This window comes from Salvelinus sp. IW2-2015, linkage group LG1 (genome assembly GCF_002910315.2).
Source record: "Salvelinus sp. IW2-2015 linkage group LG1, ASM291031v2, whole genome shotgun sequence".
Lineage (NCBI taxonomy): Eukaryota > Metazoa > Chordata > Actinopteri > Salmoniformes > Salmonidae > Salvelinus > Salvelinus sp. IW2-2015.
In genome coordinates, this window is record NC_036838.1 from 34,632,192 (window position 1) to 34,647,863 (window position 15,672).

The 15,672-nt window shown below is 43.9% G+C and overlaps 1 protein-coding gene across 1 annotated transcript; it reads left to right on the top strand.

Moving 5' to 3' along the window:
- Nucleotides 1–296: 296 nt before the first annotated feature.
- On the top strand, nucleotides 297–15,548 carry LOC111966311 (protein polybromo-1). Its single transcript, XM_023990835.2, is given in 30 exon segments — nucleotides 297–385; nucleotides 989–1,140; nucleotides 1,385–1,482; nucleotides 1,582–1,729; nucleotides 1,900–2,049; nucleotides 2,232–2,348; nucleotides 2,441–2,509; nucleotides 2,605–2,703; nucleotides 2,793–2,878; nucleotides 2,987–3,072; nucleotides 3,231–3,447; nucleotides 5,472–5,613; nucleotides 8,731–8,831; nucleotides 9,021–9,300; nucleotides 9,514–9,616; nucleotides 9,743–10,382; nucleotides 10,539–10,750; nucleotides 10,943–11,128; nucleotides 11,348–11,505; nucleotides 11,622–11,873; nucleotides 11,980–12,125; nucleotides 12,234–12,391; nucleotides 12,567–12,750; nucleotides 12,955–13,156; nucleotides 13,434–13,635; nucleotides 13,751–13,822; nucleotides 14,240–14,398; nucleotides 14,729–14,766; nucleotides 14,901–15,099; nucleotides 15,376–15,548. Coding segments are annotated over 29 exon segments (4,818 nt in total). The 5' UTR covers nucleotides 297–385; nucleotides 989–999.
- The last annotated feature ends 124 nt before the right edge of the window (nucleotides 15,549–15,672 follow it).

Here is a 15,672-nt window from a genome sequence, read left to right on the forward strand (position 1 = left end):
TGATTTGGTCTAAAATTACTACAATAGTCAAAATAAAAGCTAGGCAGATTGTGGTCTTTGGCTGTGTTTACACAGGCAGCCCAATTCTGATATTTTTTCTCACTAATTGGTCATTTGACCAATCACATCAGGTCGTTTCATATCAGATCTTTTTCAGATCTAATTGTGCAAAATATCAACGTTTGGCTTACTGTGTAAACGCAGCCTAAAATGATTAGAATAGATCAAATCATTAAAGTAAAATTGGAGTCAATCAGTGATTTTATTTTGAAGTTTATAACGGAAGTGATCGGCTGTGTCTTCACTGCTGCTAGGTTCACACWAATTTTTTCTCTCAAAATTGTCAGCTTTCGCGAATGGTTTGCATTCTCTTCTACATATTAAGGTTTGTACGAGACTAAATGTAATATCTTGCAGTTTTGAACGATGACTATTCACCGATCAGTGTGGTAAAGTATTTAGTTACTTATTCACAGCATCGTCTTTGTGTGTCTGGAGATGATGGGTAGCGTTAGCTAGCTAACGTTAGCTAGCTTGCCGTAATTGATGCTGAGGAGGCCAGCCAGGTAACATTACTGTTAGCCAGCTAGCAAGCAAGATTTACCATCGTTGTCTGTAAAGTCATTAATGCCACAACGGCTCTGTCATCTCGCAGCAAAAGAGAAACAAGAATGTTTTCATCTGCCAGTAGTGTTAATGGTGACACAGCAAATTTTGAATAAAATTACCACATTAGGCTACAGCTGCTTTATCCCAGACATCTGTCAAATCAGCACCCAACTGCTCTCCTCATCTGACAGTGAAGAGTCGTCGAATGAGGACCACTAAACACTGATCAGGGCCTTTATTACATTCTAGGTAATGGCGTTGAAGCAGGGTTAGCGCCCTTTTGATGATAATGTTAATACAATATTACCACAATATTTGTCACATTTTAGGTAAATTGATTTAAAATGCTGTAGTTATTTTTCCTTTTACTTCTTTCCAGGTATTAGACTCATGGGCTCAAAAAGGAGAAGGGCTACGTCCCCCTCTAGTAGTGTCAGTGGGGGGGACTTTGACGATGGACAGCCTTCATCCTCAGCATCTTCGGTAGGTCGGAAAAGGAGAAGAACCTCAAACATTCCCACTGTTGATCCAGTAAGTTCAGTTAACAGCTTTTTTTTGTGTGTGGAAACGTTGCATTCCGATTCAAATATATTGTGTGTACTCGACTTCTCTGGTAATGGGTTTCGGATAATGTCTTCCCCCAAAAATGAATTATTGAATTTTGTGAACTCTAAATCCACAGTCACAAGTCAAACCCATGTGTAGTTTTTGAGTGTTCATAAACATTGTTGTTTCCTGTATTGTTTTGTGTTCATCTACTATGTTTTGCCTCCAGATTGCAGTATGCCATGAATTGTACAACACAATCAGAGATTATAAGGATGACCAGGGAAGAATGTTATGTGAGCTGTTCATAAGAGCACCCAAGAGACGGTTGGTTAACATAGAATGGGTTAAAAAAAAAAGAGTTTCCATTACTACGAACATAAGCCTCATTAAATGAACTTATCTATTGTGTTTTCTGTGTTGAAGGAATCAATCGGATTACTATGACGTTGTGACTCAGCCCATTGACATGATGAAGATCCAGCAGAAGCTGAAGATGGAGGAGTACGATGATGTGGAGCAGATAACGGCTGACTTTCAGCTCTTATTCAACAATGCAAAGGCGTACTACAAGGTAATGTATCTCTCCCTGTAATAATAAACACATTTACTGGATTCTTTAGGCGAGACAAATCATGTTTAMAAGGCATGTTTTGTATGAAGGAGTTTTCATAATAAATGCACTGTCTCGGGCCTAAAACCTGGAATTAACCAAATGAAAGGGAATGTGTTGCATGTCTGTAGTCGGATTCTCCAGAGTACAGAGCAGCCTGCAAGCTGTGGGACCTCTACCTGCGTACCAAGAATGAGTTTGTTCAGCGGGGGGATTATGATGACGATGATGAGGACGGGGATGATGCACAAAATAATCCTGGAGGGTCAAATGAGGATGAGGTAACACCAGTACTTCTGATGTAGCATGAAAATTATTTTATTACATGATGACTAACYTGTCACACATGTAGTACATGTAAACCCTCAAAACATAGCACAAAATGGCAAATGAATGGAAGATATCTGTTCACTCTGTTGAACTGTAAGTGTTTCTTATGACTGTTTTTTACTTTGAATGACAGAATGCACCCAATTGCCTGAAGGAGGTCCTTGAGCAGCTGCTGGATGCTGTGGTGACATTCTCCGAGCCCTCAGGGCATCTAGTCAGTGATCTATTCCAGAAACTGCCCTCAAAAGTGGTAATAGAACAATTATCTCCGAAACTGTGGCCTTTGCATGTTTTTGTGACTTAATATTTATATATTTTACAGTTTGATTTATTTCCCCTCAGCAATACCCAGACTATTATGCCATAATAAAGGACCCAATAGATCTGAAAATCATTGCCCAGAAGATACAGGTATGCTACCCAACCATCTGACTGAATGTACTGTAAGGGGTTAAAGTAACACTACAGTGTGCGTACAGTAAATCACTGGTCTATTTATTTTTTAGATGAGCCACTACAGAAGTGTTGGTGCCATGGCAAAAGACATAGATCTTCTGGCTAAGAATGCCAAAATGTACAATGAGCCTGGGTCACAAGTTTTTAAGGTATGCTGTCCTCACATTCAGAATTGAGTCATAATTCTATGTCAGTTTTGTTTGTTATAACAAACAAAACTTATTCTTATTCATTTAAGGATGCCAACACCATCAAAAAGGTCTTTGCACAGAGAAAGACAGAAATTGAGCATGCTGAACCAATCAAGTCCAGTATTCGCATCAGGCAAGTAACACCATAGACATGGTAGAAAGTWGAATTTACGAGTCAAACAAACAACATGCAACATTTAGAAGCATTTTTCCATGAGTTAAACAGCTGTGTGTGTGTCAGGAACAGAAGGTCAGCCCAGGGAGACCGGCTCTCGGCTATTACCATGGCTCTTCAGTATGATAGTGATGACGATGGCATTCTGGCTGGTACGTCTCATTGGTCTTCACTTCACTAATTTAGCTGTTTTGGAGGAACATATAAGAACAGAGGGGACATTGCAGTGCAAAGTAAACTGGTGTATGAGGGTTTGTCAGAATACTTCAGACTTCATCTGTCTGAATCAGTTGTCTCTCTCATTGCCCAGGGTCTGTCCACTATGACGAGGGGGAGTCAGAGGCAGAGAGCATGCACCACAGCATGGACATGAGTAACCCCATCTTCCAGCTGTACGAGGCTGTGCGTGGCGGCAGGAACAGCCAGGGCCAGCTCATCTCCGAGCCCTTCCTCCAGCTGCCCTCCAGGAAAGACTACCCAGACTACTTCCAGCAGATCAGCCAGCCCATCTCCCTGCACCAGATTAGGTAGGCCAGCCATTGGAAGGACTTCTGCTAAATAAATGGCAGATTGTGCTGTTCCACATAATAGGTTATTTGAAACAAATTCATGCAAGTGTGATTTACGTAATCTGGTCTTCAAGATGTACACTACCGGTCAAAAGTTTTAGAACACCTACTAATTCAAGGGTTTTTCTTTATTTTACTATGTTCTACATTGTATAATAGTAGTGAAGACATCAAAACTATGAAATAACATGTATGGAATCATGTAGTAACCAAAAAAGTGTTAAACAAATCAAAATATATTTTATATTTGAGATTCTTCAAAGTTGCCACCCTTTGCCTTGATGACAGCTTTGCACACTCTTGGTATTCTCTCAACCAGCTTCACCTGGAATGCTTTTCCAACAGTCTTGAAGGAGTTCCCACATATGCTGAGCACTTGTTGGCTGCTTTTTCTTCACTTTGTGGTCCGACTCATTCCAAACCATCTCAATTTGGTTGAGGTCAGGGGATTGTGGAGGTCAGGTCATCTGATGCAGCACTCCATCACTCTCCTTGGTAAAATAGCCCTTACACAGCCTGGAGGTGATAGTCCTACTAAGCCCAAACCAGATTGGATGGCGTATCGCTGCAGAATGCTGTGGTAGTCATGCTGGTTAAGTGTGCCTTGAATTCTAAATAAATCACAGACACTGTCACCAGCAAAGCACCCCCACACCATAACACCTCCTCCTCCATGCTTTACGGTGGGAAATACACATGCGGAGATCATCCGTTCACCCACACCGTGTCTCACAAGGACACGGCACCGTGTCTCACAAGGACACGGCACCGTGTCTCACAAGGACACGGCACCGTGTCTCACAAGGACACGGCACNGGCACCGTGTCTCACAAGGACACGGCACCGTGTCTCACAAGGACACGGCACCGTGTCTCACAAGGACACGGCACCGTGTCTCACAAGGACACGGCGGTTGGAACCAAAAATCTCCAATTTGGACTCCAGACCAAAGGACACATTTCCACCGGTCTAATGTCCATTGCTTGTGTTTCTTGTCCCAAGCAAGTCTCTTCTTTTTATTGGTGTCCTTTAGTAGTGGTTTCTTTGACTTTGTAGAAAGTTGACCACGAAGGCCTGATTCACCCAGTCTCCTCTGAACAGTTGATGTTGAGATGTGTCTGTTACTTGAACTCTGTGAAGCATTTATTTGGGCTGCAATTTCTGAGGCTGGTAACTCTAATGAACTTATCCTCTGCAGCAGAGGTAACTCTGGGTCTTCCATTCCTGTGGCGGTCCTCATGAAAGCCAGTTTTATCATAGCGGTTGATGATTTTTGCGACTTCACTTGAAGAAATTGTCAAAGTTCTTGAAATGTTCCGTATTGACTGACATTCATGTCTTAAAGTAATGATGGACTGTCATTTCTCTTTGCTTATTTGAGCTGTTCTAGCCATAATTTGGACTTGGTCTTTCACCAAATAGGGATATCTTCTTGTCACAACACAAGTGATTGGTTCAAACGCATTAAAAAGGAAAGAAATTCCACAAGTTAACTTTTAACAAGGCACACCTGTTTTTTTWAATTTTTWAATTTTTAATTTTTTTGTTTTTTTTAAGGGCACACCTGTTAATTGAAATGCATTCCAGGTTGCTACCTCATGAAGCTGGTTGACAGAATACCAAGAGTGTGCAAAGGGAAAGGGTGGCTATTTTAAGAATCTCAAATATAAAAAATAAATGTTGATTTGTTTAACTGTTTTTTGGTTACTACATGATTCCATATGTGTTATTTTATAGTTTTGATGTCTTCACTATCATTCTAAAATGTAGAAAATAGTAAAAAATAAAGAAAAACCCTTGAATGAGTAGGTGTTCTAAAACCTTTGACCAGTAGTGTATGTCTTGAACATTTTATTCAGGCTTCATCATTTTCTCAAATCAGTTGCTCTATGTTTTGTGTAGCATGACATGGCATGAGCTGTACAGTGTATTTCTACCCTATCCTTTTCCAAATGTGAGAGCCCTTAATTCCCCACACACAGGAACAAGATGAAGAACAACGAGTATGAGAGTGTTGATCAGCTAGACGCCGACCTCACTCTGATGTTTGAGAACGCCAAGCGCTACAATGTGCCTCATTCCTCTATCTATAAGCGTGTGCTGAAACTCCAGCACATTCAGCAGGTCAGTGGGTGTATGAGCTGCCAATGCTGAAACTCAAGTTCAAACCCAAGCTCTGCTGTAGTTGTGTATCAATATCTGTATGGTTTTTAGTGGGCTGTAAAGTATCCTTTGGTGATTATTGGGTGTAACATTGCTGGAGTATTAACTAACAATGAGATGGTACTGCTGTTTAGGCAATCTGGTCTCTCAGGCCTCTCTAGTGTTATAGGTCCCAGACATTGAAAATCTTGTTTTTCATCAAATTGGATGATATTTGAATGGAACCAGTTCAAAGTAGTATGAAAACTGACTGTAGCTGGTACATTGATCAAGTTTGATCATAAAGTTACTGGTTCCCTCCCTATGTGTCAAACACTTGGATTCAGGAATTACCAAGGATTTACTTCCGGCTTTATGCAACGTCATATAAAGGTAGCGTCTTATCGTCTTAACTCATTTAAATATGTACCGCCTTAAAACCGGCATCACATGTGCGCCTACGCAGAACATACAACCAAAGATACTGGTAACCTTTAATCTGTGGTGTGACTGTTAGCTAGCAATCTACTTACCAGCATGCCGTCAAAAGCACACTGTGTTGTGACTGGATTCCATAGTGTAAAATTAAACTTTCACTATTTTATGAAGACATCTGACAGCAATGGCTGCTTTTCATTTCGGGTGGACAGGCTGCACCGAAAATTATGATCATGTCACGCGTGTGCAGTGCACATTTAGTGTGAAGTTACTTTATCAATTGGGGAGAACATTCGATAGGTCTTGCCAGGAAGCTAATCCTGAAGACGGATTCTGTACCATCATTGACAGTGGATCTTGCAAGCGCTGACCATGATGTAAGTATTAGAGTTTGATGAGTCTGACACGGTAGCCAACATTTTGGGGGGGATCGAGGGTCTAACGTTAGATAATGCGGCTGTGGCTGCTTTGACTTGTGAATTATATATTTTCCATAACACACCTGATAGTCACTATATGGTTTTGGTTTTTCCATCCCTAAGCCCCCAACATTGAGTCTTAGAACTGCCAGTGCACAGCTGGCACGAAGGAAGGTTGTCCACTAAGGAGTTACGGTGTGTATAGTATTTGTAATTTAACCCTGAAAATCACATTTTGCCATTCCATTGTGTGGGTTGTTGTCTTACAGGCTAATTCCCTCACCATTTGTCTTTCCACTATCATCAAGCTGTCATGATAGACATTTTAGAAAATTCAACATCCACTCCTTCTGCACAGCTTCCCAGGCAACCACTGCATCAGGAATGCTGTAATACAAAATCAGCTTTCCCAAGGCAAAGAAGGGGGGTATGCTGTGAAGCCTGTGAAGACAGACCCAACATACTGTAAGTCATAGTTATTCATTTAAAATCAATTGAGCATTTCAGGCATAGAAAAGTTTCAAAAAAGGTGCACGACCAAATATTGCATATATCAAATTCAGTACTTCAAAAACACCAAAGAACACATTGTAGAATGAGTAGATCACTTCATCAATGAATTTATAGCATTATAACTCAGAACAGTAAATAAAAGGAAATTAAATTCACTACCCATTTAACAAACATTTCCCTTTTCAAAAACAATACAGGCTACGTAGACAGGCTCCTGGATCTCCTCTTCAACGAGGTCATTCTTGAATCAGCGCCGTATGTGGGGAAGCTGTGTGAGCTGTCCATCCCAGGACCCCTGTCTGCCCAGTGTGAGAGGCCCGACAAGGAGGCCATGGCTGAATTTGTCTCCCGCTTCAATCTTGTGGGTGACTTAAGCCTGCTTAATTGAAGCGGGTACATGGGTCCCCCTCCTCTCACGCTTCCTATCAATCTCTGTAGTTGGTTGTATTTCCTAAAGCCTAAGTAATTCACTTGTACATATGTTTTTGTTCAAGCATTTGGTCGGGAGTGTTACAAATTGCACGAATCACTGGGTCCTAGGGCGGCCGGGTGACTAAATTAGGCTTATGGCTCTAATACTTTTTGTTATGTCAAATGATGTCTCACCATTATTTCTCGCCTTTATTTCTCATGAGTGTTCATGTTGATCAATATTTAGGCAATGCTGGCCTATTGTAAATAAATAAATGTCTGATCAATGCGTACAATTCTGAACATATTGTCATTTATAATGCAGAGGCACCAATAAATTGTCCAGTACACTTATTGTATGCTGTTTTCATGTAATTACTAATTATTGTGAAGAAGTGTATCAGTGAACTTTATTCTGTAATTATTTACAAAACAATAGAAATGCAATTGTGTATTGCTGCTGTTTGTCTGATATCCAACAGTCCATGATCAGCTCTGTTGACCATGAGAGCATTTTGCAGAGAAAATGGGTTAAGGTATCCCACTGGGCACCGATGTCAATTCAACGAATATTCCACGTTGGTTCAACGTCATTTCATTGAAATGACGTGGAAACAACGTTGATTCAACCAGTGTGTGCCCAGTGGGATACTATTTAGGCTCGGAATGACATGTTACCAATTGTTTATCTTGTCATCAATGACATGGCCCATTATTTACCTTGTTACCTGGCAATGACCACAAGGTTGTTTCAAAGAACTGTCAGTCAAGGCGAGCTCATGAATATAAGCTCCCCGCCCACACAGCCTGTTCTTTCAGGCTTCCTGATAGTTGAGAGAAGGTACAATTTCTTCAAATCTGAGCATTTTAATAGTGTAAAMATATTATGGATGATGTTTTGGTCATTCAAAGGCTATTTTTACTTGGGAAATAGGATGACTGGGACCTTTAAACATTGATTACGTCTGACTCACTGTCTCTGTCTGTACGGGACCTTTAAACATTGATTAGGTCTGACTCACACCTGTGTTACTATGCAATAGTGTCTTGGGCAGTGTTCTCTATGTACTGTACTTGGTTGCAATCATTTATTTGGTGGATAGTTGCATGTTGTACCTATCAAAAGATAGAAGATGAAATAGTGGACCTGCCAAACCATGATGGCTTTTATGTCTGAGTGCACTACTTTTGTGTAAGTGGAGATATGTTAAAGAGAGAGATGGGGAGAGTTAGAGGTGGTAGTTTATATTCATGAACGTGTGGGAGGAAGAGCAGCTGGTTGATATTGTGTGTGTGTGTGTGTGTGTGGTTTTCCTAGCTAAAGAGAACAGAGCTATTGAGGAGGGAGGACGACAGCATGGATGGGGACAGCATGCTCTCTTCTACCATGTCTGATACTGGCAGCACTAAGAGGAAGAGGTACGCACTTCTTATTTAACCTTCTCAGCAGAGGTAATAGTACATGCCAGGCTACTTCTGCAAAAAAGTCCCTGTACTTTTGGTTTATAAAATGATTGTTTTGGCCACAATATCATTGCATTGTTTTTTATTGATCCTTCAAGGCAATGTTTCCTTCTTTTAACTAACCCACACCCCTGTGACCACCAGCCATAAGAAGAACACCAAGAAGAACCGGATGAAAGCCCTGTACTCCGCAGTGACGGAGGCCCGGGAGATGGGCACAGGCCGGAGGCTCTGTGAGCTCTTCATGATCAAGCCTTCCAAGAAGGACTACCCGGACTACTACAAGATCATCCTGGAGCCCGTGGACCTGAGGATCATTGACCACAACATCCGCTCTGAGAAGTACATGACAGAGGAAGCTCTGCTGGAGGACATGAAGCTCATGTTCCGCAACGCACGCCACTACAACGAGGAGGGCTCACAGGTGATGGGTCAACAGGGGTCAGACTCAGGGCAACGAAGTGTGCATACTAGATTATTTAGCAGTAACGTACTAGTGTGTTACCTTTAATCATGAACCATGATTCCTAAGATAGACACTACATTTCCATAATGTCAGCGGTATGCAGTGCAGCAACTATGTCTTTGGCTCTAAATGCCCCTCAATTTTGCCACTGAACACTTGGCGTTGTTCTAGGTCTATAACGATGCCAACGTCCTGGAGAAAGTCATAAAAGACAAACGGAGGGATCTTGGCCCAACGCCTGACGATGATGACATGTCACCAAAGTTGAAAATAAGTACGTTGCTGACATTTTGGCTTAAATAATTCAGATACAGTACATGGATGTCATTTTAGTCTAGTCATTTCGTATTATCACTTCATCCCCAAAATAACAATACACACACACTCTCTGTAATTCCAGGGAAGAGTGGCATCACGCCTAAGAAATCCAAGTACCTGACCCCCCTGCAGCAGAAGCTGAACGAGCTGTACGAGGCGGTGAAGAACTTCACAGACAAGCGTGGCCGCCGCCTCAGCACCATCTTCCTGCGGCTTCCGTCGCGCGCCGAACTGCCCAACTACTACATCGCCATCAAGAAGCCCGTGGACATGGAAAAGGTCAGGAGCCACATGCTGGCCAACAAGTACCAGGATGTGGACGCGCTAGTGGAGGACCTGGTGCTGATGTTCAACAATGCCTGCACCTACAACGAGCCAGAGTCTCTGATCTACCGCGACGCTCTTGTGCTGCAYCGTGTTCTGCTGGAGACCCGCCGGGACCTGGAGGGAGGCGAGGACGCCCACGTGCCCGACGTGGCCCGCCTCATCCAGGAGCTCATCCGCAGCCTCTTCGTCTCCGTGCTTGGTCACCAGGACGACGAGGGGCGTTGCTACAGCGACTCGCTGGCTGAGATCCCCGCTACTGACCCCAGCAGCCCCGACAGACCGCCGCTCAACTTTGAGATCATCAGAGCTAACGTGGACCGGGGACGCTACAAGAGACTGGACGTGTTTCAGGATCACATGTTTGAGGTGCTGGAGAAGGCCAGGCGCATGCACAGGTGGGGCACAATTAGGAAACAATGTTTGCCATTTTCTCTTTTATTTTCTCTCTGCAATATTTGAGTAATATCAACCATAGAGCTGATTTCTGTGCATTTAACAGTTAGAACATCCTATGAAATTATCCTGGGAGAAATATGTGATTGTCACTCCAGGACGGACTCTGAGATCTTTGAGGATGCGGTGGAGCTGCAGCAGTTCTTCATCCGGATCCGAGATGAGCTGTGTAAGAATGGAGAGATCCTGCTCACCCCCGCCCTCAGCTACACCTCCAAACACCTGCACAGCGACGTGGAGAAGGAGAAGAAGGAGAAGCTGCCCAAGGAGATAGAGGAGGACAAGCTCAAGAGGGAGGAGGAGAAAAAAGGTATGCTCTCACTGACACTCTGAACCTAGCAACTTGTAGCAAGGCAGATAGATATACCTATCCCACCAATCAAAGCAGTGTCAACAACAGTTACCCAGTGGCATCAGTTATAGGGCTTTAGTCATCATTATGCCCCTATGAAATAGTATTTATTGACTGACTGATTAACTGAGTTGAGTCGTGAACCCACAGAAGCTGAGAAGAGTGAGGACCCTGCTGGAGGGGCGTGGCAGTCTGGTCTCCAGCGTACCTACAGCCAGGACTGCAGCTTCAAAGACAGCATGTACCACGTGGGAGACTATGTGTACGTGGAGCCTGCTGAGCCCAACCTGCAGCCGCATATCGTCTGCATTGAGCGCCTGTGGCAGGATGATGCAGGTTGGTGGCTTTGCACAGCCACTACTGAAAAGCATTAGTAGTGATTCTGTATTCTATTGACATTTTGTTGTGGAAATGGTCCGACTTGTCACATTCAATCATTCCTTTTGCTGTATATGTGTTCAGTTTGACTGCTTCAAAAAGCATGCACACATGATGAATCAATTGTGCTGTCCTTTTGTAATAGTATTGCTCTGTGTACTTCCCTCCCCATTCCAGGTGAGAAGTGGCTGTATGGCTGCTGGTTCTACAGGCCGAATGAAACCTTCCATCTTGCTACACGCAAGTTCCTGGAGAAGGAGGTCTTCAAGAGCGACTACTTCAACAAGATTCCTGTCAGCAAGATACTGGGCAAATGTGTTGTCATGTTTGTTAAGGTACTAAGCTATTTTCTATTTCCATTTTCATGTTCCAGCTCTTTCTAATATGGTTGAAGCATAAAACGTTTCAAGTGAATCATTGGCCTTGGCTTTTGTTTTGTAACTGATCCCAGGACTACTTTAAGCTTCACCCAGAGGGCTTCAGGGCAGACGATGTGTATGTCTGTGAGTCTCGCTACTCAGCCAAGACCAAGTCCTTCAAGAAGATCAAGATGTGGACCATGCCCCTGAGCTCCGTTAGGTTTGTCCCTCGGGGCGTACCGTTGCCTGTAGTCCGGGTTGCATCCATGTTTGCCCCTAAGCAAGAAGAAGAGAAGCCTGCAGAGATACAAGAAGAGGGCAAAGCCTTGGACACTATGGATAAGGTGAGTGGTTAGAAAATCTTGTGCAATTGGAATGAGATTAAATTGGATTAATATGTGATCCAACAGAGTGCAAACAAAGACAACCATACTGCGTGTGTATGTGTAGGAGAGGGAGGATGTAATCCTGGACATGACCAATGGGGAGCCAGGCTGCCAGTACTATGAGCAGCTCTGCTACAATGACAGCTGGCTGAAAGTGGGAGACTGCATCTATATTCGCTCACATGGACTAGTGCGCCACCGAGTAGGCAGGTAGGGTAAATACAACTCTACAGACACAATATCCAAAATGGGATGTTGCTTGATATATAGTGATTATTTATTTAGTTGAATAAAGTGGGTTTTATTTTTATCTGCCAGGATTGAGAAGATGTGGATGCGTGACGGAGCGGCCTACTTCTTTGGGCCCATTTTCATCCACCCAGAGGAGACAGAACACGAGCCCACCAGGATGTTCTACAAGAAGGAAGTGTTCCTTAGCAACCTGGAGGAGTCTTGCCCCATGACCTGTATCATAGGTATTCTCTCTGCCCTGACATAGTTTCACCTTTTGACAGACCCTATTATTGGGTTGATGATATGCAATGTTATTTTCAAATGTTGAGAAGAGAAGCAAGTTTAAGTGCATGGGTTGATTGTATTTCACTGGGCATATGCCATGCTTATATCCCTCTCTGTTGACTTGTTCCACAGGGAAGTGTGCGGTGTCCTCCTTCAAGGAGTACCTTTCGTGCCGGCCCACTGAAGTGCCTGAGGAGGACGTTCTGCTTTGTGAGAGTCGCTACATCGAGAGTGACAAACAGATGAAGAAGTTCAAGGGCCTGAAGCGCTTCTCCCTCTCTGGGAAGGTGGTGGAGGACGAGATCTATTACTTCAGGTGAGTGGCTTGACTTTTTACGTGCCTCAAGATACTGTCGCATAATCAGCAATAGTTAGAAACCATTCCACAACGTAGTAAAGCAGAATTGAGTGACCCTGAAAGTGTGAGTTCGGAGTCAGTCAAAAACACTCCTTTTAGTTAAGGTAGAACAGAACTCAACACCCAGGTGTAATTGCAGTCTACTCCACGTGTCCCGTACAGGAAGCTGATCGTGCCCCAGAAGGAGCCATCCCCTCTGCTGGACAGGAAGATCGCAGTGCTGGAGGCCAAGTTTGCCGACATGACAGATGAGGAGTTGGAGGACCTGGGGGAGGATGATGGGGAGCTGGGAGACACCTCCATACCTCAGCTCCAGAGTCCCATGGCAGGCAGCGACATGGACATGCCTTACACCCCTCCACAGGTCAGAGCAGCAACATACACTGGGCAAATGTGTGGTCATGTTGTGAAGGTAAAGSTCTTTTACATTTGTCTCAAAAGTTATTGGTAAGATCGTCGCACCCTGATAAAGATGTGTCAACTGAATCGCATGCATCCTGATTGAAAGAAAACATGTGTCAAATTATTTGCATGTTCAAGGTGAGATTCAAGAAAAAGGCCTCTTAGCCATCCAGTTGGAGGTGTGTATAGCAATGACAGTAGAGAGATGACATGACACACTCTCCCTTACTTGACTGCAGTCCACTCCCAAGTCCATGAAGGGGATGTCCAAGAAGGAGGGCTCCAAGAGGAAGATTAACATGAGTGGCTACATCCTGTTCAGCAGTGAGATGCGAGCGGTCATCAAGGCGCAGCACCCAGACTTCTCCTTCGGGGAACTCAGCCGTCTGGTGGGCACCGAGTGGAGGAACCTGGAGTCTCCCAAGAAAGCTGAGTATGAGGGTAAAAGTTCTTACAAATGTACTTAGACTGTGGTAGTTTGTTCAATGCCCCTTGCAGTAGTATCTCTGCAAATTCCCTTGCAAAAAGTTGTAATAGTATGTGTGTGTGTTTGCAGAGCGAGCAGCTAAAGTGGCCGAGCAGCAGGAGCGGGAGAGGGCAGCCCAGCAGCTGGCTTTCCCTAGAGCAGGTACCCCAGTAGGGCTCTGATGGGGGTGGTTCCTCCCCCGACCCCCATGGTGTTGCTTTATCCCAGCATGACGTGTCAGGTATCCCATAACAGAGGGGGATGCACCCCCCTGGGGACACTTGGAGATGCAATAAGAAGCTGTACCTTTTTCATTTCTTCATTACTAATCTTTATTCTAGTACTGTACTTTCCCCTCTTTCCAATGATACACTGCTTCAACATTTATTTAGAAGCTTGCCAGTTTCACTGCATCATTCATTGTGAATGAATTACATGTGTATGAATGTCTGATTATGGAATATCAAATATCCTAAATCTAGATTGATGTAATTTAGCTAGTGCATGATCTCTGCTAGCTAGTTGCAGTTGCATGTCGCACTGATGCATGCATCTGTTGCTATACCCTCCTCCCCAAAGGCATGATGGGTACATATATGCCACACATGATGCTGCAGGACCTAGTTGACGGCATGTTTAGTATGACTGGCATGCCACCACATCACATGAGGTTGCCTCTCTTGCCCCATCATCACCTAATGCCAGGCATCCCTGGGTTCCCTGGCATGCCATACCCGGGTAAGAGCACTTTCACAGCCACCCTACCTGCCACGCCACTGCAGATGCTTCCTGTATGCCACTCTAACTCACTGGAGGGGCTACCTGTAACGTAGGCTGAGGTCCTGTAGTGATACTCAGTCGCTGAGTGATTCATCAACAGGGTCATGTATTCTCTGAAGTACCCTTATCTTGAATGCAGATTGTTGCTGAGAGGCTGTAATGGCCCAAATTGGTTTTTCTCTTAAAAGAGCAGTAGTAAAGTCAGTAGTACACAACACAATCCAAGATGGCCAGCTGCTGACAGCTGTGGTCTGGAGCACTCTGTGACTGTTGATGTCTTCCTTACAGGTGTCAACACGGGTGCTCCTGGAGCCTATGGATCCCAGGTAATCTACACTTCTATACAATTGTATTTAAGAAAAGCACATAGACTGTAAATGTTTGTTATTTTATTACTCGCATCATTACTCACATCTGTATTTGAGTATGAAAAGTAAAGAGGCCCTTGATGCTTTTTTAGATGATTGGTCTTGGGCAGCAGGCCCCGCCACCCTATCCAGGACAGGGCCAGCCTGCCCTCCAGCAGCCCTCAACACCCATATTTGTAGCCCCGCCACCCAAGCCCCAGCGCCTGCTCCATTCGGAGGCGTACCTGAAGTACATTGAGGGACTCAATGCAGAGTCCTCCACCATCAGCAAGTGGGACCAAACTCTCTCAGGTGAGTTCTCCTCACTGAAAGAAAGTGATTTACACCACAACAAATCTACAAATCACTTATATAACATGTCAGAGATTGATTTATCAGTAAATTACCTTATTGAATAACAGAAAAATGTATATACAGACAGTATTGTAATTTATCGATTCACCTGCATAGTGTATCGTGAATGCATGTATAATTTCCCATGATGAATGTTTGCATTAAGATCAGAGCAGAAGTGTGTGAGTGTGATGACCTTGTGTATGTGTTCTGTATGTGGACATGTTTGAGCAGCTCGAAAGAAAGATGTGCGGCTGACCAAAGAGCAGGAGAGCCGGCTGCCGTCCCATTGGCTGAAGAGCAAGGGCGCCCATTCCACCATGGCGGACGCACTGTGGCGCCTGCGAGACCTGATGCTGCGTGACACAATGAACATCCGCCAGACGTACAACCTGTAGAATGTCTGAGCCACTGCTCCTTACACTGTCAGACAGGAAAGGGGGTTTAGGCTCATTTAAAAAAGTGTTAATGTTGTTGTCATGTTAGAGTTGTCATTCGTTTGTAGAATTGTTAAATGAGCTTGCTTACTCT